The following is a 25,000-nucleotide window of genomic DNA, read 5'->3' as shown; positions in this document are numbered from 1 at the left end:
AAATGACAACACAGTGTAAAAGCTGCTTCCTGCTCACAGACGCCTGAGCAGAGAGGTGTAATGGGAAGTTTCTGTTACAGGCCACACACACACACACACACACACATTACAGGCCATCACCTGGAGTCAGGCCAACCATCACACACACACACACACACACCTGCACAAGTCACACAAGCTGCCTCCGAGCTTCCCACAGAACGAGAGGCCACCCACATTTATAGATTAGTGAGTGAATGATCATCACTATGATTTGGCGAGAACTAATATTCCTGATGTTCTAACACATTTACACATGAAGCAAACATGTGTTAATATAAATAAGGTCTGAGAAGCAGAGAGAAAGTGAGCAGCTTCTGATGCTACCAAAAACTAAAAGCTGAGATTAGGCTTCAACCAAGTCTAATGATCAATTACTGAAAAGAACAAACATCCTGATCCTAGTTTTAAAAGCATGCAGCCCTACTTTATGATATAAGAGCAGAAGTCTTACGTTTGAGACACTCATGTACACAGACACTCAATGCAAGCAGCTTCTGTTGCTGTCTTCATCAACTGATCACAATGAGCTCAAATGATCTGTCACGGGGCAGAGAGAGAGAGAGAGAGAGAGAGAGAGAGCGAGTAAGAGGGAGAGAGAGAGGGGGTCAGAGAGAGGGGGCAAAGAGAGAGAAAGAGAGAGAGAGAGAGAGAGAGAGGGTAAGAGGGAGAGAGGGAGAGAGGGAGAGAGGGGGGTCAGAGAGAGGGGGGGTCAGAGAGAGGGGGGGTCAGAGAGAGGGGGCAAAGAGAGAGAGAGAGAGAGAGAGAGAGAGAGAGAGAGAGAGAGAGAGAGAGAGAGGGTAAGAGGGAGAGAGAGAGAAAGAGAGAGAGAGAGAGAGAGAGAGGGTAAGAGGGAGAGAGGGGGGGGGGTCAGAGAGAGGGTGCAAAGAGAGAGAAAGAGAGAGAGAGAGAGAGAGAGAGAGAGAGAGAGGGAGAGAGAGAGAGGGTAAGAGGGAGAGAGAGAGAGAGAGAGAGAGAGAGAGAGTGGGAGAGAGGGGGGTCAGAGAGAGAGAGAGAGAGAGAGAGAGAGAGAGAGAGAGAGAGAGAGAGAGAGAGAGAGCGAGAGAGAGAGGGGGGTCAGAGAGAGAGAGAGAGAGAGAGAGAGAGAGAGAGAGAGAGCGAGAGAGAGAGAGAGAGAGAGAGAGAGAGAGAGAGAGAGGTCGACACTGGTGAACTTCTTTGCTAGACAAATATAAATGAAGTCCATTTGTGCATCTCTGCACTGAGGAGGTTCTGTTGGACGTTAGTAACTGTACTCAGTCAGACTGAAGATATTTGAGCACATGGAGTAGAATCCACATGGTCTTTCTGTGGAACAATAATGTCATGTGCAGATGATTCCCCCCGTGGCCACATTCACTCTCAGACCTTCCTTCAGGCGTCATCTTCCCACAAACTGCCACCACAGTTTCCCCCAAGTGAGCAGAAACATCAGCAACAATCAGCTAGATAAAGCAGGACAGGGCTGAAACTGCTGGCTGTTTCATTAAGGGAAAATGAAGAGCTTTTGTCTTCTGACTGCTACCAAAAACAACTTTATTGGGATAAAAATCAGGTTAGATTTAATAATCATTCTATGTACATTATATGGCCAAAAGTAAGTGGACACCTGAGCATCACGGCCATGTGTGCTCTGTGAAGATCCCAAACCAGATGTAGTCTCTCTCTCTCTCTCTCTAATCAGCACCACTCTTCTGCAAAGGGTCTCTTCTTTCCACTAGATTGTAAAGTGTGTGAAAGGTTTGTGTTCATTCGGTCACATGAGCGTTAGTCAGCTCAGGCAATGATGATAGTTGAGGAGGTCTGGGGTGTTTATTGAGATCCCAAATGTGTTTATTGAGATTGAGGTCAGGGCTCAGTGCAGAATGCTTCAGTTCTTCTTATGTTTTCATTACTTGTTTTGTACACAATGGCACCGTCGTGCTGGAACATGTTTAGTTCCAGTGAAGAAAAACTGTAACGCTACAGCAAATAAAATTCAGTAAACTCACTCAGCAAACTGTGTGGGGGAAACAACCACATATGGGTGTGATGGTGATATGGTGACCATGTAGTAGTGTATAATGTTTTAGAAGACTCGATAGTTGTTCGTTTAAATTAATTATAGAGGCCGGTCTAACCACGAACGCTAAGAGACACAGACCTTCCGCCTCCGATCTTTAACTCCTCCTGCCCACACCTGACAAAAAGCACTCACTTTATTCTTCATCAATCTGTGGCCTACAGCAACAGGAGCACCAGGAGCCGTGGGCAGAACAAAAACTTTAGAGAGTGGTTGAGTCACAGATAGCTGAAATGATCAAGTAATAATCAGAGATACAGCAGCTTCACTTCAAGAGTGAGCAGAATAAACTCTATATTTTACTACAATCTCTCTTTTGGGACAACTTGAGGGCATTTAAATCTTGTTACACGTACGTGATTCACCTCCTCAAGCGTGCTGGATGTTGGTGTTTTAACAGGGCACCTGTGTGTGTGTGTGTGTGTGTGTGCGCAAGCATCGCCCCACGTGTGGCACACAGCCAGTGGCGTCACACTCTCTCGCCACCTGCTTGACAGATTTACATCATGCCTTCTGGCATTGCACAGCAACTCCATGATTTTGCAGGTGCTCCTGTTCTGTAACTATATGTTTATATGCTGTGTGAAACGTGTCATCAGCGTTGAACTCAGGATAGCGACAGCTGACAGGAAACGCAGTCCGAGTGTTGACGTGTGTTCATAATGAACCTGATGTCAGAGTAAGATGAACACACCGGGCAACTTCAGTGTTTCCTCCTCGTCTCCTGTGCAGATTTAACTACATACCTACAGAGAAGAATACTACACCCCGTTCCGTAAGCTGGCGTGCACCGAGCATGGTACTCCTCATGGTCGCTCCTGTTTTAGCGCTTTGGAGAGAGGTTGACTGGTGTGCAGAGGACACGTAGGACACGCTGATCAATGTGTTCAGTCAGGTTCACTCAGTAAATGTAAATGGAATAATGAAATAGTAGGCCTTCAAAAATCAATTCCACAATTAATTAAACACCATCTAGTAGGATATTACCAAGTCACAATGCATGCATGAAGTGTGTATTTGGTTGCACCAAATGATGAAATCTGCCATTTCCGACACTCGTTAAGAAGCTTAAACCTTAGACTTTGCAACAAAACTAACAGTATAGCATTTCTATCCGCCGTAGCTCAGGGAACAGATGTGTCCCAATAAGAAGGTGAACAGGCTCAAATCCCCTGTGCTACTGATGTAATAAAAACCTGTGTACATCTGTGTACATTTCTCTCTCACACACACACACACACTTCATTGTGAATCTCAATCATTCTCCAGCCTAAAGCATCATTTAGTCCAAGGCCAATACAAGGACAAGCACACACAGTTTGAATGGAAGGACACTGATCACTAGTATTAAACACAACCATGCTGTGACATGCTGCCTAACTAGATCAAGGTTATTTCTGTAGTTCTGACCAGCCTCACATTACAATAAGGGACTGAGATCATTCATGATGCAAACCTTCATTATTGATCATATTGATCAGTCCGAGTCTCTGCATCACAGCAAGGGGGTTAAAGGGGGCAGCGTTATGCATTTAGTCTTATTTTTTTGCATAACTACAAAAATTTTGGAGAAGATTTTTGGATTCATTATTTGCTCTTGGTAGTTTGAAATATACACGGCAATAACCAGTCTGTTAGATTTACATTTATGGCATTTAGCAGACACCCTTGTCCACAGTGACTTACATTTTTATTTCAATTTATACAGCTGAGCAATTGAGGGATAAAGGCCATGCTCAGGGGCCCAGGAGTGGCAGCCTGGTGGACCTGGGTTCGAACCCATGACCTTCCGATCAGTAGTCCAACCACTGAGCTACCACATCCCAATGGATTTGTCCCTGATCTAAATTTAAAAAAATTGGGAGCCAGAATTCAGCTTCCTCCAGTTTCTCTAGTTTCCTCCCACATCATGTCTGCACATGAAAGTGTTTGTGTTGACTCGCTATTTGTAGAGACTGGGGTGCGGTCGGCCGCCGGTTTGTGAATGGAGGGCGGAGCCTGGGAACGTGAGTGGTAAAGATCTGCAGTAAAGATCTGCAGTGATAACAGAATCCAGGATGGAACAGAATAAGAGGTTTTGGTGTTCTGCTGAGAAATCAGACTGAGAAAATCAAACACAGATTTAGACATATTAACCACAGACACATTTACACTCATAACATTTGACAGAAACCTTTATCCAGAGCGACTTACGGTATCTCATTTTATACAACTGAGCACTTGAGGGTTAAGGGCCTTGCTCAGGGGCCCGGCAGCGGCAGCTTGGTGGACCTGGGATTTAAACTTACAACCTTCCGATTGGTAGTCCAGTGCCTTCAGCACTAAGTTACCACCATCCCCAGACATTCACATTGTCCAACATGTAACCATCACAACAGAAGAACCATCATCTACTGCGATCTACCACCAGCACCATGAACAAGACCATGAGGCTGCAGAACAAACTGAAGACAAGATGTAAAAATTAGGATGCACTAAATTACATGTATTTATTTCAGGCCACTTTTCTTACATGAAGCAATGGTTAAAGCTTTTGAGAGCATGTTCTGTGATACTTGATTAAAAGAAGGTGCAAACGTTCACATTTATGAGTTAGAAAGATTGATTCAGAATCACAGGCCTCCAGTAAGCACAAACACAACAGTAGTGAAGAGCAGAAGAGGGAAAGTGCTGCTGGAGCGACTACAGACAGGTGGGTGACAGTAAAGAGCTATGATAGATGAAGGTGTCACTGCCGAGCATCATGCTGTCGACACTGACAAAAAGCCTGTTGCCATCGCCATGCCATCGCTCTCTGACAAACTACCCAGACAATACACTCTGGACCTGTCCACCTCTAACTTCAATATCATTCTGTAACATCTACAATAAATGACCTTGTCCACTTTAGAGCTACTCTAGAAAACTCTGCTCTCTCTTACAGCAAAAAAAAAAAATATATAAAACTAACCGTACTGCGACACTGTGCAATAGTAGAAATGAGAATAATGATATGGCAAGAAGCGATTCAATATCCAAATCCAGCTGGTGCACAAGTACAAAAGTGGATTAACGCACATAAGTAAAATGCTTCACAGACGAATTTCATAAACTGATAATGTGTGTGATATTTCCTGCCAGTTCCCTGGGTTCAGGCCTCCTAATAACAGGGTTGGGAAAACTAGATGTGCGCACAGAGAGAGGTGGGGGGGTAGGAGAGAGAGAGAGAGAGAGAGAGAGAGAGAGAGAGAGAGAGAGAGAGAGAGAGAGAGAGAGAGAGAGAGAGAGAGAGAGAGAGAGAGAGAGAGAGAGAGAGAGAGAGAGAGAGAGAGAGAGAGAGAGAGAGAGAGAGAGAGAGAGAGAGAGAGAGAGAGAGAGAGAGAGAGAGAGAGAGAGAGAGAGAGAGAGAGAGAGAGAGAGACTGAGAGACTACAGGAAAGAAAAACAGAATTCTAACTAGAATCTCTAGAGCACTTTTTGTGAAAGTTATTGATGCACGAAGCACAAGCACGCTGTTGTTTACACAGAGCACTATTTCAGCTAAACGAGCACTACTGAGCTTCCACATGTGCAGACTGCCACAACACCTCACTAGAAGACAAATACGCAATATGGATCATTTATCCACTGATTGATGGATCTGAGCGCTGCTCAGCAATCTCATGATTATAGGGCGAAGTTAACGGTTTTGCAGAGCTTAATGGAAGAGAGTGAAAATAGCTCTGCAATTTCTGGGTCAAGAAAATGTGTCGATGACTTGCATAATTACTAGTGTGACGTGGTGGGGGTTGGGGGGTGTACTGGATCGCCTGGATTTGAGACAACACTCTGATACTCAAACCAGATCATCTTCGTCTCGGTTGTAAAAACCCAGGGATTGTGTTGATGATTCTGTATTTCTGCCTCCATCCTCAAGTAATTCCAGGAGAAAGCTGTTTTATTTTCCCTGAAAGCAGCATGACAGCATTTAAGTCCTACACCGGCAGCTGTTGGGTTTCTGTATGAAGTGACGGATCTCCGTCTCTTTGTTCCCCTACAGACATAGCCCATATTCCACCTGCATACTTCTCCTGCTCAGTAACTTCTATATAACCACCTTTAACACCCTCCATCGTCCTGCCTCCTACACCCTCTCATTCCACACCATCCCTTCATTAGTCTTGCTTTTTTAGTTCTTTGAACAGAAAAAAAAGTGTTATACATGTTATATATTAATACATGTTTAGGCTAAAAACAGACAGCATGATCTCAAATAACATACTGATATTTTATCGTCATATAGATATTTTTTGCTCGTGTTACTCGTTCACTGGTGTTCAACAGGGCTGAGATTTACATCGTTTTCATCAACACTTCCAGTGAGTCCTTGCGGGTTATGGATGTGGGCGGAGTCATCCTGGAAGAGACCACGCCCATCGGGAGAGAGGTGTTACAGCGGCGGATAAAGATCAGTCAGAAGCATTGATTAGCAGTCGCTCTTCCCTCTAAGGGGCTTTTTACACCTGGTCACTTCATGCGTTTTCTGTGATCAGATAGCTATCCGACCGTAAAAAGACCAGGTCTAAATGCCCTCTGAAACGTTTTCGAGACAGATATAAATCCGATCGTTCAAACCACTTCAGGAGGTGGTCTGGGACGCATTTCAGATGAAACTGGACAGGTGTAAATGAATGTGGTTGTTCAAGCTACATACATCAGCGCTATACTCCTCCCAAACGGAAGTACGTCACTCACAAGTGATCTTTCACCCAGGCGTCTCGTTTGGTCTTAAATGCACTGCTGCTGCCAGCGAGAATGCAGCAAACAGTAAATGCTGTTTTTTGTAGCATAACCGTTGTAACAAGTTTTTTCGTCTTCTTTTTGATCCGTTCTGAAAACCGCAGACACCAAACGTGTTCCATTTCAATTACCCCAGAAATGAGGTAAAATATATTTGCATTTTGGGCGGGAGTAGAAAGATCGGATTGATATCTGATTCGCCGAGACGCATTTATGTGGCCTAATGTAAATGGAACAGTTTTAACAAACCAGATAGCTGTCGGATCAGAGAAAACACATGAAGTGACCAGGTGTACAAAGGCCCTAAGAGAGCAAGTGGACCCAAACCGTGGCAGTAAAATTCCTTAAATGTAATACACCTTTAATTTGTCACCTTTTCCTTTAGTGTGTCACTCGTCAGTAGTTCTTGGATAGAAAACCAGCTGGTAGTTTAGTTCCTGTTCCAGCTCCTTCTAAAAGACTTCAGCTTCACCAAACGCTGGTAAAAGTCAGTAAAAAAAAGCTGCTTTATATGCTCTCTAGATCCAGAGAGCTGCAGATCTTTCTCTGGTTTTCCCTGACTGGAAAAGCCTGAGGCCCACAGAGGGAAGCAGCGAGGCCACAGCCAGACTGAAATGTAGCGTGAATATCCAGTAGGCAAGAACTCCTCCTACCACCACAAAAAACTAAAAAAATATAAAATAAATAATAATTGAAACCGAACCAGCCCACAGAGATCCAGACTCACATGAATGGAGTGTTTTCCGTTACTCAAATTCCTGAGCTTCGGTTAAGCTGAGCTCACGGAAACTGTTGAGTGTGACGGTTATTTTTCTAAAAGGGGAAGTTGAGAACAGTCCCGACTCCTATGTGGCCTGCGACGCTAACTTAATCCAGTGCTAAAGGAGGAGGAATCCCTGAAAGCTGGAACACATCAGGAAAGAGTCGAAGCGTGTGCTTTGTTATTATAAGATTTAACCGTTACTCAGAAACCTCGTGTAAAACAAAAAAAAGCACACAAAATGAAGAAATAAAACACTGTAGGTCTGAATCAAATAGAGGGTGAAATCTGTGACAGGAACCGGACTGGTCCTGTTTTAGTGACTGTCTTAGCTTGGCCTTGTGTGTCTTTCTCTGTGTGTGTGTGTGTGTTTCTAACTGTTGTATTCAGTCTCAAAGCCTCATACACACCGATGAAGGCTTCGAGCGTCTGTTTGAACCGTTATCTCCTGTGACTTTACGATATCAACCAGTCCTCTGTGTGTGTTCAACTATTTGGCAGTCTGAGGTCAACAAGTCTTTGACTGGATCCTTATGTATATTTATAGCAATCACAGCTGTAGGACCTCTGACTCTCTCTGTGTGTGTGTGTGTGTGTGTGTGTGTGTAAAAGAGTGTGTGAGACAGAGAGCTGGGGCGCCAGTACTCAAAAAGAAATCTTTCCAGACCCCACTATTGTACATATGAGTGTTATATTACTGCATAAACGTTGATCGATACTTTGAACCTTGAGCAGAGGGCAGTGAGGCAGATCGCACATTTCACAACTGCACCAATCTCTAATAAACACGTTCCTCCCTGTTAGCTGCAGAGTGGAAATTAGCTGGCAGCAGAAGGTGAGAAATGGGGCCCCTCACAGCTGAGCCGTTCCTCACTGACCAATAGCAAGCCGTTATTCACGTGTCTACATCATCAGGAGATGATAAATTATCACGCTGGCAAAAGAAGGGCTGCAGAATTAAGTGTGTAAAAAGCTGCTTGGATGAGCAGAAGCTTTTACATTTAGATTTTATGGCATTTGAGGGTTAAGGGCCTTGATCAGGGGCCCAGCGGTGGCAGCTTGGTGGACCTGGGATTTAAGCTCGTAACGTTCAGACCACCTTTACCACATCCCCCTGGCAGAAGCCATTCACAGGGTTCCCACTCTTTTTCAGAGATCATTTTCCAGGACTTTTCCAGGACATTTCAAATTTAGCAAAAAAAGACAAGGATCACAGATTCACGGCCTAAAGTAATATGTTCTTCTCTCCAGAAGTCTTAAAAACAACGTACACTTTATGGCTATTACTTAACTATACTTTTCTAGACAATTTGTCATGTGAATGAAATTTCAACATTTATAAAATAAAAAGACTGCACATATTAATACCCTCTCCTTTCTCAGGCCAATGCCGTCATGCATGCTTTAGTTTGCTGTGCATTCCCCTTGCACATGATATTCAGATTAACAAGGTTAATATAACCTGGTTACTCGTCACCATTCGTTGAAAACAATCAAGCACTTAAACCATTCCTAGCACCTGAAACCGCCAACACAAGACAGCGTCATCCGTCACAGCGAGATTAAGCAGCATAACAAAAAACCCGTCAAAACTCAGCGTCCCTGAACAGAGCGCTTTCTGTTACTAACGTTAATTGTTTCGACCAGTTGTATACTGTTCTTTAAATGATCAAGAACATTTAAAAATAATAATTTTCCAGGACAACAAGATTTTTTCCAGGACAATTTATGTTTTTTCTCATTTTCCATGTGTTTTCCAGGACTGGAACATTGGTCATTAATTTTCCAGGATTTCCAGGTTTTCCAGGACGCGTGGGAACCCTGCATTCAGCATCATCATCATCAACGCTATTCATGGTCTCAGGTATTTGTGTACCGTATCCATGCGGCCTTTTATGTACAAAAAAACTCTCTCTCAAGTTAAAACACTGTAAATTATTAATACCTCAAAGAGAGTAAAAGATTTCAACCCAGTTTCACTGAAGCACAACAACTATTATACTTCGAATTCCAGTCATATTACATACAACATAAAATCTAAACTTAACAAATATGACCACTGGTGTATTTCCTCAAGGAAAATAATGTCAGGTCATTCATATAAACTGACAAGCAGAAGAATCGCTGCTGTTCTTGCCTCGACTGATCGCTGCCAACCATCACGTCAGTGCTGAAATAACCTCAGATTACTCCAATTTTACTAAATCTCTCCTTTTTTTTATTGCCATACAAACATTACAGATTCAAGCTGAAGAAAGACTTGATGTCCATGTGACCGTTAACCCTTGACCTTTACTGCAGGAGGTAAGAATCCTTGGGTAGAAAACAAACAAAGAAAATCTTTAGGCACCATTTCTGGACCCATGTTTCTTAAACTGGCTCTTTATTTCATGTACAATGTTTATAAGGTTGTTTTCACACTGTTCAGTTTCCTCTCGAGAGAACAGAACAGAACAGAAGCCTTTACTTCGTCACATATACATTATATAGCACAGTGAAATAAATTCCTTCATATAACCCAACTTTGGAGGTTAGGGTCAGAGTGCAGGGTCAGATATGATAAGATATGAACAAACCAGAGCCTTAAAACCACTTGAGCCACAACTGCCCTGGTGCTGTTTATTAAGGGCAATTAGTAGGCTGTACGTTTACTGAGCCCAGTACAGCAGGCTAGGGCACACATGCTGACATTAGCGTAATAGGTGGTGTATGAAGTGAAAGCACGTAGATGAAGAGCTTCTCATTGGAAGCATGGGTGAGGCAGCCGCTTACTTTAACCCCACAATTGTGGATAGTAGTGTGTAAAATTAGTGCAGTATGTGAGAACGTCTCCTCCGAGACACTGTGGATGGGCATAAAACCACATTCAACCATACAACACATGTTCCTTTCATAGAGAGACTCCACGATACCGACACCATCGTACTCCTCCACCATCAGGCTACGGACCAAGGACCAGATCCATAAAGGAATCTTTGAATGTTAATGAGAACTAAACAGCGAGTGTTTTTGTTAAGCAGAACTTCACCCGTAATCTGTCTACATCAGGTTCTCTTAAATAAAACGTCTCTCTTTATGGCCTGTGTTCGGTTCGATGGCAGAAAGCACAAGATCACAGAAAAAAGATCCCAAAAAATCCTAATCGATAAACTCTCTGAACAAACGAGAAAAGGTCACAGCAGTGAAAAGTTGTTAAGTTAAAGGTCCAAGTGCTGCAAATAACTCGTTTCAAAAATAGATGATGTTTAATGGCAAAATTGTTGATCTAGTTTTAGGTCTCACACACACACACAGACACAGAGACACACAGACACACACACACAGACACACACACACACAGACACACACACAGACACACACACAGACACACACACACAGACACACACACACAGACACACACACACAGACACACACACACACACACACACACACACACAGACACACACACACACACAGACACAGACACACACACACAGACAGACACACACACACACACACAGACACACACACACACACACAGACACACACACACAGACACACACACACACACACACACACACACACACACAGACAGACACACACACAGACACAGACAGACACACACAGACACAGACACACACAGACACACACACAGACACACACACAGACACACACAGACACAGACACACACACACACAGACACACACCATTATATAAGGTCTTGCATAAGTATTCACCCCCGAACTATGTAATAATACAACCTGAAACAATAATTTTTGGTTTGTTAATGGTTTTAATGGTGCTCGGAGTAAAGTTTCCTACTTGTGTGTTCATTTGTTTCTTTTTATTAAAACTTTGTCCAGTACTTCATCACATATTTTATTCCAGAGTTCGTGACTGTCATTGATTGATATCACAATACCAAAAACTGAAATAAACAGACGTCCCTAAACAGATGATTTATATTTCTATGGATGTCACATGCTCTTTTAACCGCACACCGATCGACTGCATTCATCCGGTGGCAGCTGACGAGCACAGAAGTTATCCAGCAGCAGTGTGAGAATATTTATAAGTAGACTCTTATTTTTCCTCTCACTTAATATTTTCTGCACACCCATCATGTATAATCTCACGGTATAGTTCATTCCAATGAGGGAATAGTCAAGGGGGTAAATACTTATGCAAAGCAGTGGATGAGTAGGATGGAGCTAACTCAGTGCACATTACAGTGTACAGGTTCAACTTCTATCCTTAGCTTTAGCTGGAACTGATGCAATGTGCTGACACTGGAGACTCCTTCTAAAATGCAGAAATCCATAAATAGATAGATAGATAGATAGATAGATAGATAGATAGATAGATAAATAAATAAATAAAAAACACAAATGATTTTTTTTATTATGATTTAAATGAAAAAACTCTCCGTACGAGTGCAGTTTAATAATCAACTTCTGAGCAGATCAGAGAGAATTCATGAAAACTGGAGCCGAAATGTAATCAGCACAAGATGTCTTAAAGTTTTACCCTTATTTGCGCTGAGGAGGAGGGAAGGAAGAGTGAAAAGAAATAAAAAATAAAATAAAAACTAAAAATAAAAGAGTACATGACAAGTTTCAGGGCGGTTACATTAACCGTTCAACTTTTTCCAGCTGTCCCTTAACACTCAGATATTCGATTCTTTCCTCACTACAGAAAACGTCGACGGTCTCATAACGTTTGCTCGAATACTGAAGACGTGGTAGATTTCATTCACGATTGTCAGGTGTTCCGTTAATAAACTGACAAACATCAATAAACAATCAATTAATCAATCAAAATAAAATAAAGAAAAGATGGGGTTGAACTGCTCCTTACCTTTAACCTGACTGGACGCATCGCTCTTGGTTTCACATTTCGGAAGTGAGCCGTCTACACGGAACAGAACAGAACAGAAGGGAAAGGTTAAAATCACGAATAAAATATAACGATCGCATATAAAGCAATAATAAATAAGCCTGAAACACAGCGACACTGTCTGATCCTACACAGTGTACGTACTTCATGACTCTTTAGCTCTTTGTGTGTTTCTGGGAATCGACACTGAGCTCTTCTTAACTCTGGTCCATGCTGGTGGCAGCACAGAACCAGCACTAATCCCCGAGAGCTAATGAGCTCTAATAACACACTAAATTGTCCACAGCTAAACAACATGGTGAGTGGTGTTTCACTGACTGTATGAGCTGCCTGGATGAACTGATGGTTCTAAGCAAAATGGAGAGCATGTAAGGGCAGAATGAAAGAGGTGTGTGTGTGTGTGTGTGTGTGTGTGTGTGTGTGTGTGTGTGTGTGTGTGTGTGTGTGTGTGTGTGTGTGTGTCTCTGCATGGCTGGATTGAGTGGCAGGGAAAGTTTAAGCTTTTACTTTGCCAAGTTAAACACACTGCCTGCTTGTTCTAGCAGCCCACAGACTGCACAGGGCAGAAAGCCTCTGATGATCACAGGTCAGTCGCTGCACCGTCTGCCTTATTATCTGAAAACGTACCATCATCTTATTCGCTTTTCTCCTACACGCTGTTGCAGCAAAAGGTGAAAACCTTTCAGTGAAAACTTTCCGATACGGGAGAAAAGAGACGCACATAAGTTGTGTTAAAACTCTGGTTTTAATGAGTATAGAATTAAACTAGACGTGATAAATATGACGTTCACTCTCCCTCATCAGATTACTGCTACTACCCCAGTGCTCGGTCAAGATTACTGATGATTTGTGGTATACTGAAGGTGTGCACTTACATGGAGAACATCGCTGATAGAGTGGTGTGATGCGAGTCTGATGTGAGCTGATTTTCAATAACAGCTCGTTCCATCATGGTTAATACTCCTTATGACGCTGCCGTGTGCCAACACTAACATTCTTATCTGGCTCTGTTTATAGTCACATCTAATGGTGTGGATCGTCTGGGAAACACGTTCGCTCTTGTTAATACTGATGTTAAAACTCCTGTTATTTTATAACTCTTCTTTCCCCACATCTTTATTGACAAAAGGTTATCAGATAGAGATTGTAATTGTATTTGTCATACACAACCGTACACAGTAGCACATGCTTTCTGTCTGTATGTGTTTCGAAACCAAAGAAAAAAATATATTAAGCATTTCCAGCATTTGGCAGACGCCTTTATCCAGAGTGACTTACATTTAATCTCATTTTATACAACTGAGCAATTGAGCGTTAAGGGCCTTGCTCAGGGGCCAAACAGGGGCAGCTTGGTGGACCTGGGATTTGAACTCATGACCTTCCGATCAGTCCAAAACTTCAACCACTGTGTCTACCTCGTCCCCACTTTCACCATTGAGTGCTTTAAAATTATTTATTATTTATCACAGATAATCCTTATACTTTCAATGCCACTTATCTACTAAACATTTCTTGTGCAATAAACCAACCTTTGTATCTCTCGTGTATGTGTATAGTTTTTCTGTACTGTCTATTATGCTGTCTATTGTGTGGTCTATTATGTTACCTGTTGTATGCTTTATTGTGCAATAATACAACTATGTGAAATGGTGTATATGGGTGTATACTGTATGTATCGCAGATTACTGTGCTGTCTACATGTTTCCTGTTGATTGTTATATGTTTATAACTGCACATAGGAGCTTTGTTCTGTTATACACATCCTGTTGCCTGACTGAATGACAATAAAGTTCACTTTGACTGCACACACACTGATATGGGTCGAGACACAAATACAGAATGCTAAATGAACATCTCTACACGCAAAACGGAGTCATGTCAACAATTAGACGTGGTTTTTTAATCGGCTTATACGGAGCATCCTCCGTGCGAGTGCCTGTGAACGCCGTCGCTGTAGAAATGTCATTAGAGGAAGTGTGTTAACATTAATTGGTGATTTGTTGAGCAGCCCGGAGCAATCGTCACAGCTGCTGTTCAGAAGACTGGGATTTAATGAACGAAGGAAAGTGTCTAAGATGCAAAAGCATGCAAAGGAAACCGTGTCATCGTTCCTTCCAGTGAGATGATGTGTGTGTTGCGTTTGAATAGTGAAAGTCTCTGTGACTGAAACAGCTGGAGATACAACCTGTCCAGCCGTGTCAGGAGTACGTGCTTGTTTTATGTACACGTGGAAGATCTCATCTGGACTAAAAGTGTGGCACTGATGAGCTCAGATCATCCCTGAAGTCTCCCTGGATGGTGGGGGAGGCAAGCAGGGGGCAGGAGGACTGACAGATAGGGGCATCTGTCTCTCTCTTTCTCTCTCTCTCTCTCTCTGTCCTCTATCACACAGAGGATCTAAGAGAAATCCCTCAACCTCTTCCCTGAGATGTTATTACACACATATCACTGGTGTGTGCATGTGTGTGTGTGTGTGGTGTGTGTGTGGTGTGTGTGTGTGGTGTGTGTGTGTGTGGTGTGTGTGTGTGTGGTGTGTGTGGTGTGTGTGGTGTGTGTGTGTGTGTGTGTGTGTGTGTGTGTGGTGTGTGTGTGTGTGTGTGTGTGTCTGCGCATGAGTCAATGCCACTCCAGTGGGGTGTGTACTGGTGAAAGGAAATCAGCCAGGGAAGGAAAGAGATGTAGCGATAATGACGGAGAACAAAAGAGCGCCTGGAATTCCGCAGCTCAAGTGCTGCTTCTTCACATTCCGCAAACGGACATTTCGCTCCTAATGTTCCGTGGCCATCGGAGATTCCAGACGTCTCAAGGAGTAAGAAACTGGAGACCAAACGCAAACGCTGGACACGCCGAATGCATTCCTCAGTCCTGGTGAACTCCAGCGGAGTCGACACACTAACACACTGCAGGGCTGGAAATGTCCCACTACATCACGGGGGTAAAACACAAATCCTACACCTGGGTGTCAGAGACAAACAAAATGTCTGTGTGCTTTTAAGCCTCTTTTTTCTAAACCAGGCCAAATACACATTTCCAAGCATCAACTAAATTTACTGGAGCATCTTCTGGAGTAATTTGAGGGCGATATAAATTTCATCCAATCCTGCAGAGAAATACAGCTTTAAAAATGAATACACAGTTCAAGAGAAGTAAACATCTGGGAGTCTGTTACACAACTTGTGCAACTACAGCACAAAAAAGGAAATAAAGGTAAACCTTAAACACACGTGACACACAATCAGATGGCGATTCAGGTTAGTGCTCAATAGAGGATCAATAAATCCATAAGCAGAGCTGAGGAAATATTGAGCAACTCCTTTAAGCTTTAAAGTTTAACAATTCAACTATTTTATTTGTACAGATATTGTCCCAAAGCAGCTTTACAGAACGAGACCGACGGATAGCAATGATACGTTAAAAAAATATGAGCCAGATGTGAGGATGACGAGGAAAAGCTTCCTGAGGAACGAGAAGAAATCTTGAGAGTAAGAAGACTGGAATGTGGAGAGTCTTATATTTGAGAGTCTAATCAGGGCTACACACATCTGAGGAGATGTTTCTGTTAAACTGTGACCAAGCAGGATATGAGTGTCTCACACACAAACACACTCAGCCTGTACGAGAGCTCGTGCAAAACTCAGAGTCGTCTCCAAAAGCCCCTGTGCTGTGAGCCAGAGCTGAGGGAGGGAAAAAAAAAATAATAAAACAAAATAAACAATGCCACTAAACAGTGTGAGTCAATAGCGCGTGTTCCTGACGGGACCCATGTGTTTCCCCTGTAATAAACAACAATCCCTCCCATTCTGTCAGCAAGCACATTACAACAAGCGCATGCTTTATGACAAGACCCCAGTAATACGTGCCCTGTGATGAGCTCTGTGCTGCGCTACTCATTCACACATGATTCACGCGGAGGAAACAGGGGCCTCTTCATCGCTACATGCTTTCAGTCTGCCTCATCCACAGCTACTCATTCAGTTCAGGAAGAGCGGAGAAATAACGACCTGCTTTAACGCTGCCAAAATTCATCTCCTGGTTCCCCTTGAAGTTTTTATGGAAGCGGAATGGAAACCGAAATCCCAATATAAGGAGAACGTCTCTGGATCTGGGTCGAGTATGGGACTAGAAGTTTTCTACAGCTTGGATTAGATTTAAATTAGATTAGTAACACACACACACACCTCTAAATGACGTCTATATATGGGGTGAACAAATCAGAAATGTATTAACAAGCTTATCACGTGTGTAACACTGTGCTTACAGGACATATATGAATACAACCTAAAGTCCAAAAGTTTGTGAACACCTGACCATCACACCTACATGCAGATCTGCTCTGAACTGTTACTACCAAGTCTCTATGCTGTCGCGTTACATTTTCCCTTCACCGGAGGAAGCCCTAACCTGTTTGAGCGTGACGACGCACAAACCTGTGCACACGCTCCATAAAGACTGTGCACAGGTTTGTGAATTGTCCTGCACGGAGCCCTGACCTCCAACACCATTGTGATGATCTGGAGCTCGTCACCACCCCAGACCTCCCCAACACACATCAGTGCCTGATCTCACTAATACTCATGTATCTGATCATTCAAATCTAGTGGAAATCCTTTCCCACAGGAGTGGAGTTTATTAGTACAGCGTAGTGGCTAAATCTGGAATGAGGACATTGAAGAAATAAAAAAATAAACCCCACACGGACGTGATGTTCAGACGTCCACATGTTTCTGGACGTGATGTTCAGACGTCCACATGTTTCTTGTTTAAGTAGTCAATATAATCAACATGCTGCTGTCTTTAGATAGAGAAGATCATTAAAGACCTGTCATTTGTTTTGCGTGAATGTAAAACAAAAGCTGCTCGAAATAAAAAGACACACATACACACGTGTGTGTGTGTGTCTATATATTCCTGTTGGTGGCTGAAAGGAGAGGAATCTATTGTGGTCTTGTGTGGTTGCTTTTCTGCTCCCCACAGCTGCAGAGAGTTATTAGGAGTTACATCATCACTCCTGGTTGTCGTCACACACACACACACACACACACACACGCTCATAGTTTATTTCCACACAATTCTGTGTAAACTTTACAGACAATGTGTGTGAAATTCCCAGGAAATCATCAAATCAAATCACGCCATGGCTAACATCAAAGACGTCAGACTAGCTGAAGATCTCGACTGCCTGACGCTCTGCTAACTCGGTGAACGTGCAGCTGTACTGGTGTTCCTATTAAAGTGCACATTGAGCGTATAGTCGAAACGTTCATGAGCCGCTTCTGTTAAAACAATAAGAAACATCCTGTAGTCACCGCCCTGTGTCTCTCGGCGCTCTCTATTCTTTTCCACTGACGGACTGAACATAAACGCTGATCTTCCTAAGAATGAAGTTCATCACCGCTCTATTTTAGGAAACCTCTGTTGCAACACCTACAGCGGTGACGCTGCTTACGAGTAACCGAATAAAGAATGCATAAAGGTTAAAGGTCGAGTTACTAGACAACAAGCTGGTGTGAGAAGGAGAAGGTGAGACGGACAGAGCGAGGTCATGACAGTTAAAGTTTAACGTGTCTCTGTGGAATCAGCCCAGTAGGAAGTTTGATGGCACTATATTTTTACAAGATGTCCTACTTTACTTTCAGAACCAATTTAAAGAGGAAAAAAAAAAGTTCCTTTTATCTCTGGAGCTAATAATTATCTCAAGCCTCTTAAAAAGATGAGTCACGGTATTATTCGAGCACAGCCTAGACATGACGAGAGGGCAGGGCTCTGTTCCTGGCTGCTTCTCTGAAGGTGAATTATTAAAAAGAGCAGAAGAAACAGGAACTTAAAGAGGGGGGGAAAAAAAAACACCACGGGTGCAATTATCTAACATGTGTGTAAATGATGTGAGGTATGATATGATCGTGATGTTTACAGGCAATAATATCACAATACTTTGTCTTGCTAACTCACCTGATGATCCTGTTTCGAATCTAAAGAGAGCACAATCGTCTACTTTGGCTTGCGTAGTTAAAATTCGTACTTCTGTACTGAAACACACACGTATATCTGCAGTGTGTCGCAGATAGAGGGCTCATGGGTAAAGCTTAACTTCAGGAGGCTAGCAGACACGACCATGTGCACATCTCCAGCATCCTAACAGTGCGTTGCGTCCAGCAGCCGTTCGTACACGGAGACTCTGGAGAAATCAGGATGGCGTTAAACACCACCGCCTCAAACTGACTTCAATAAAGAGACTATTACACTTGACATATGCTATAGGCAAGCGGGATGCACTTATTTCAAGGGATTTCAGAACAGCGTAACAGATATTGCGTCATCGGGCAGGCGTGGCCTATTTTAACCCTAACCGTAGTTTTTGGTTGTTTATTTCTTTTCGAAAATAGTTTAACTGTAAGATAATAAAGCAAAATAGATATAAAATATAAAATCTACCTGTACGACTGTTTTGTCCTTAATTATCCATCGTAGGTGCTCTTTTTTTTTTTTTTGAAAGAGGGCGTTTTTCCAAGACCTCCAGAAACACGCCCACTTTACGTCGTGGTAACGAAACCCCTGGAATTTAGTGGATGCTATAGGCAAGCGTTGGCGTAGAGAGCCTGCATAATAGAGAGTCTAGCAGTTTGTATTTACCACATTTAGATGTAGGTTTGCTCGACACGGTTTCCTGCGTGTAACACGTGCACAGTATAATTAATATCATTAACAAGTTTAATAAAGTTTCCAGCTCAACTACCTCTCAAAAACCTAGAAATACCTAAAACTAGACAAAAAAGAGACAGGATTTCTTCTTGTTCTCTATCACCACATGGGAAATAAGGTCACTTTATACTACTAAATATAGTAAATACTCCTGCTTTTCCTTTTAAGTGCAAGTGTTCTGTACATCATACATACACTGTCTGCACTTACACTTTAAATTGCTTTGAGGATTTTTTTGATTTAGCACCAATTATTTGTTGTTGTTTAAAAATAAAAAGGCTGCTGCTTCTTTCCCAAGCATGGGGTAAAGTAAATCCTGCCCCTAATAGCCACAGTTTCCTGTTACGGTCTTACGCTCAAGGCCAAATGTAACTGGGCCTCGGGAAAGCACCGTATGTCAGCGCACAGTAATGTGATGCACTGGAACTATGACATGAATGCGAAAGTGTAGCTCATGAACGACACTCCGCGTTGTGGGTTTGAGTGGGTGTTTAAATGCGATCGAAGAATGCGTACGCATTCGCGCGAGAGATATTAACGACTAAAGGAAAGGGAGAGGGACGTCTGGGGCTGCATTTCTCTCACACAGTGTCAAACAAAAGCAGGTCACAGAAACAGAGGGGAGAGAAACGGAGTCACAAATGACTCCCCATCCCCCTGCTCCATTTCTCTGATCCATTTCCACTCGCTTCATTTCTTACCCACATTTCTTTTTCTTTTTACCTGTCTGTCTGCTCGTTCCATCCGACTGCACCCCAACGAGGAAGAGAAAAGGAAAACAGACATCGGCAGAGTTGATTCTCAATGCTCGGTGGAACAGAACAAGTTAAGCGAGATCAGTGACATGCTGTAAGGCTGTAATTCGTGGAACAACGCTACAACACAACAGCTACATCATGAGAGTAAACACTGATGTGGAATTAACACTTGCTTTGAAGCATCTATTCTGTGTTTCAAGTGCATGAAAGAGCTCAAGCTTTTCCACACACTGTAAAACTCATCCTGAGCAACGGGGGGAAAAGGCTGGTTCAGTTATGCAAATTAAGACCTCATAAAACAGCACTTAGAGAAGGTTAACTGCAGTGTCTCCCCCCCCATACACACACACACACACACACACAAGGGACAATGAGTAAGTAGCTTTGCCTCTATCTAACGTTCTGCTAAGAAGAAGCCGCGAGTCTGGGAAAACTTTAATCGACAACAGCTTCAATCTATCAACCTGACTGATATTGAGCTGGTGATATCATGTGAAATGCCAATCAATCACCCAGGCATCTCCATCAATCACCACTGGAGTAATAGCATCTGGGCAGGAGTATAGGGTTTATCTGGTGGTGCAGTGAGTAACTCCAGGGTCTCTGTTTCATTTACATTTAAGGCATTTAAAAGACACCCTTATCCAGAGTGACTTACAACTGAGCAACTGAGGGTTTTCCTTGCTCAGGGGGAGCTGGGGTTCGAACCCATGACCTTCCGATCAGTAGCCCAACACCTTAACCACTGAGCTACCACAACCCATCCTTAACTCAGACTTCTGTCAGAACAGGAAGCAGTTTTGAGTGTTTTTTTTTGTCTTCCTGCTAGGTGTGTGTGTGTATGCATGCACAGTGCACTATGTATATTATCATCCTTACACAAATACACAGGTTTAGCACCTTGTATAGTAAGATAACCAGACCTGCCAGCTGTTAGGCTTTGTGTAAGAGCTCTAAACTCTTTCTGGAAGCCCCGCCCACTTTTCCCAGGTCACATGTTCTCGCCTCACGTGTGCTCCCTTGCTTTGGGCCATGCGGTAACGTGCATTAATATCCATCAGTACATGCTTGACTCTGTTATCGTTAGCTGCAAATTTAACAGCGATGGTGATGAAAATGTCACAACGGCTCTTCGGCTGAAATGTGAAACCAGGACAAAGATATTGAGGCTAAATTATTAAACAACAACATCATCATGAGGACGTTCAAGTGATTAAAGTCGTATCAACAATGAAAATGTGGGTCGTGTGGACATTAGGAAGCTGATCTGTAAAAGGATTTACGCCTCCTCTGCACTCCTTAACCATGGAATGGTGGAAATGCTCATTTTCCTGTCTAGCAGTTCTGGACTATTAAATCGTTTATCATGTAGCGTTAGAATGAAAAGTCACAGTCAGGGGAAACTTCCACATCACAGCAACCCTGAGCAGGAAAAAGCAGAATAAATAAAATAATAAATACTAAGAGTAATGAAGTTCTCTTCAAGTTCATGCGAGTGTTTCTTTAAAAATCTCTTACATCGTTTTTCAGGCGAAATGAGATTTCTCACTTCCGGTTAATTAGAAATCCACTTCAGCTGCATGTTTGTTTTTTTCCATTAGCTGGATTCTTGACAACTCAGAGATCTGTACAAACTGGTGAGATTACAGGGAAGACAGATCATGCATTGAGGTTGTAGCCGCACAGCACTTTCACTACCCTGATGATGTGGTTTAGTCTCTTTCACTTCAGCTGTCAGGTAACTGTTCCGTCTCTGTGCTTTAGAAAGCTGGATTGGACTTTCTACCTACGTGGCCTACTTACTTTACTGATGCAATCTGTTTAGCGTTCACACTTACAGCCTTTATCACGTTCGTCACATTTTGACAAGCTTACACTCGGGGGCCGAGCTCGGGATTTTAATTACACACAGACGGCAAAGTGTGTTGATAAAAACAAAAAAAACATAATAAATAAAGTATGATTTGTACTTTGAGGTGAAATTTGGCATCATGATAGGATCTTACTCATGTAGAAATGACTGCTCCAGAATTACAGGTAATCAGTGGATGAAGAGGAAGCGGGTCAAACCGACAGGTAACACCTGGTGATTCTCATCTGTCTCTTATTACCCCGAGTGTCTCGTCATGCGTTCAGTTCTTCCCATAACTGATGAAAGAGAGATAGAGTGAGGGAGAGTGAAAAAGTGACACACACGACAAGCAGCGTGAACTGATTCTCCTCATGAGTCTGGAGTTCCTCCTGTGCCCTTTTTCCACCAGAATGAGCCGGGTGCTGGTTCAGAGCTAGTGCTGGTGCTGGTTCAGAGCTAGTGCTGGTGCTGGTTCGAAGTTGCTTCCACTGGCGAACCTTCGAAGAACCGGTTTGCCTTTCCATCGGTTAGAGAGCCGTCACAGAGCCGAGTCTTACATCACTGTATACAACGTTATACAGCAACGTTAGCGCAGCAGCGGCAATCTCAACAATGGCGGATGTTGCTTTACTGTTAATGCTCATGGCTTTGCAAACCTACATTGGCATCCAAACGCGGCAAATCCTGATTTAAAATGCTTTGAAAATGTCGCTAACGACGTTCTCTTTTGTTTTGTTGGTCACAGTAACCCAACCCCCGGCCCCTGACACAAGCGGTTCTTAAGTTTAGACCAGCAATGTTTTGGTGCTACTTAAGAACCACTTTTCCTGGTTCAGAGCCGGTGCTTTAGGTGTCGAAAAAGAAAAAAATGATTTTAAATTAGGCTTCAAACCAGCACTCAAACTGCCCCGGTGGAAAAGGGGCACTAAAGTTCCTCCTGTTTCCTGAGTCTTCCTTCACACCCTCCCACACACCCCCACACCACCACCACACACACACTGGGGTTTTCCTATTTACTTTAAATATGCAACTAGAACACAATGCTCTGTCAGACTCTTAAATCTGATCTCTCAGCTCTTAGGCTTAGGTTAGGGTTAATGTATTAGACTCTAACAATAAACAGATATCACACCCAAAGATCTAATCTTCTATTGTCCTTATTACAGTTTATCACCGATACACACCCACACATTGTAGACCGTTAGAGGAGAAACTCAGTTCTGCTTGATTGCTGGAGTGTTTATTTCATATGTCCTGCATCATCAGCTGAGTTTTGCATCAGAATGATTTTTGAATTCAGAAGTTGAGACGCAGCACAAAACATACATCAACCCCTGGACTGCTTCTGACAAGCGTATACCGCAGTAAACACACTCCTGAACGCTGGCTGCTGGGGGATTCATCATGGTGCTGCTGATCCAGTCAGTAATTTGACACGTTTGGTTAAGGACACTGTTCATTAAACACCTTCGGGAGGTGTTAATCATTTACAGAGAGCAGGTTAGTCCACATTTCTTAAAGCGACAGACTCGCAGTAGAAGAGATTAATAATAACCAAAAGCAAAGCAGAAAAGAATAAATAACTGATGCATTTCCATCTCGACAACCTCCAAGTTAGTCTTAGGGCCTTTTTACACCTGATCACTTCATGTGTTTTCTCTGATCCGACAGCTATCTGGTTTGTTAAAACTGTTCCATTTACATTAGGCCACATGAACGCGTCTCGGCGAATCGGATATCAATCCGATCTTTCTACTCCTGCCCAAAATGCAAATATATTTTACCTCATTTCCGGGGTAATTGAAATGGAATACGCTTTGGTGTCTGCGGTTTTCAGAACGCAATCAAAAAGAAGACGAAAAAACTTGTTACAACGGTTGCTACAAATGCTACAAAAAACAGCGTTTACTGTTTGCTGCATTTTCGCTGGCAGCAGCAGTGCATTTAAGACCGAACGAGACGCCTGGGTGAAAGATCACTTGTGAGTGACGTACTTCCGTTTGGGAGGAGTATAGCGCTGATGTATGTAGCTTGAACAACCACATTCATTTACACCTGTCCAGTTTCATCTGAAATGCGTCCCAGACCACCTCCTGAAGTGGTTTGAACGATCGGATTTATATCTGTCTGTCTCGAAAACGTTTCAGAGGGCATTTAGACCTGGATAGCTAGTGTAAAAAAGCCCCTATAAGACAGCCATGTAAAAGGAAAGTGAGCGAAATAAAATAGGTGTCAGAATGAGTGCAGGACAGAGAGAGATTGAAGCACTTGGCCCTGAGCAGTCGCGTCAACCCATAATGCTTTGTGCTGGCTGAAGGAATGGTCCAGGCTGACAGGTAAACCTCCCAAAGACAGGAGAAATGAGGCATTTTAAAGTAAAAACTAAACTCTGAAACACAGTAAATCTGTACCCACTCACTCACTGATTTTCTACCGCTTATCCGAACTACCTCGGGTCACGGGGAGCCTGTACTTATCTCAAGCGTCATCGGGCATCAAGGCAGGATACACCCTGGACGGAGTGCCAACCCACCGCAGGGCACACACACACTCATTCACTCACACACTACGGACAATTTTCCAGAGATGCCAGTCAACCTACCGTGCATGTCTTTGGACCGGTGGAGGAAACCGGAGTACCCGGAGGAAACCCCCGAGACACGGGGAGAACATGCAAACGCCACACACACAAGGTGGAGGCGGAAATCGAACCCCCAACCCTGGAGGTAGTGATGTCTTTTGGGTTTCTTTTGCTAACCTGTCAGTTGGTGCAGAATTTTCACTAGTACTGTGAGAAGTTAGTGGCTGTCAGTGATTGTTAGTGATAGTTTTTTGTTTAATTTTACAAAATGTTCAACGATGTAGATTTAACCACAAAACATTTCGTTATCAATTGCAGTCCAAAGGAATTTCCATGGTCCCCAAGTGGTACTATCCACGGCAGTTCCATGTATCTCCAGGCTGTCCGTGCGTCACTGTCGTTAGCAACAGAGTGCGGCCTCCAAGTGATAAGACTCCACACAATCCTGAATTAAACTCGTTACACTCAGTATCATGTCGGAGAAATCCAAAGTAATCCAGCAGAAAAGTCTAGACAGTCCACGCTGGACTCAAAGCTTCAGCAAGCAATGCAGATACACACCAGAGCGGTGATGAGTTACTGAGACTCGGTACATCGTGTAGGGGCTCGTAGACGG

At 43.1% G+C, this 25,000-nt stretch overlaps 1 protein-coding gene across 3 annotated transcripts in view; it reads right to left on the bottom strand.

Moving 5' to 3' along the window:
- Nucleotides 1-25,000, bottom strand: part of trioa (trio Rho guanine nucleotide exchange factor a) — a 95,788-nt gene that overhangs the window by 62,870 nt on the left and 7,918 nt on the right. For all 3 annotated transcript variants that reach the window (XM_060857078.1, XM_060857076.1, XM_060857077.1), the window contains exon 2: nt 12,456-12,509. In XM_060857078.1, the coding sequence (XP_060713061.1) occupies nt 12,456-12,509 (54 nt within the window). The remainder of the gene's footprint in view (nt 1-12,455; nt 12,510-25,000) is intronic.

This window comes from Tachysurus vachellii, chromosome 21 (genome assembly GCF_030014155.1).
Source record: "Tachysurus vachellii isolate PV-2020 chromosome 21, HZAU_Pvac_v1, whole genome shotgun sequence".
NCBI classification, from domain to species: domain Eukaryota; kingdom Metazoa; phylum Chordata; class Actinopteri; order Siluriformes; family Bagridae; genus Tachysurus; species Tachysurus vachellii.
This window is presented reverse-complemented; position numbering and strand designations above follow the sequence as displayed.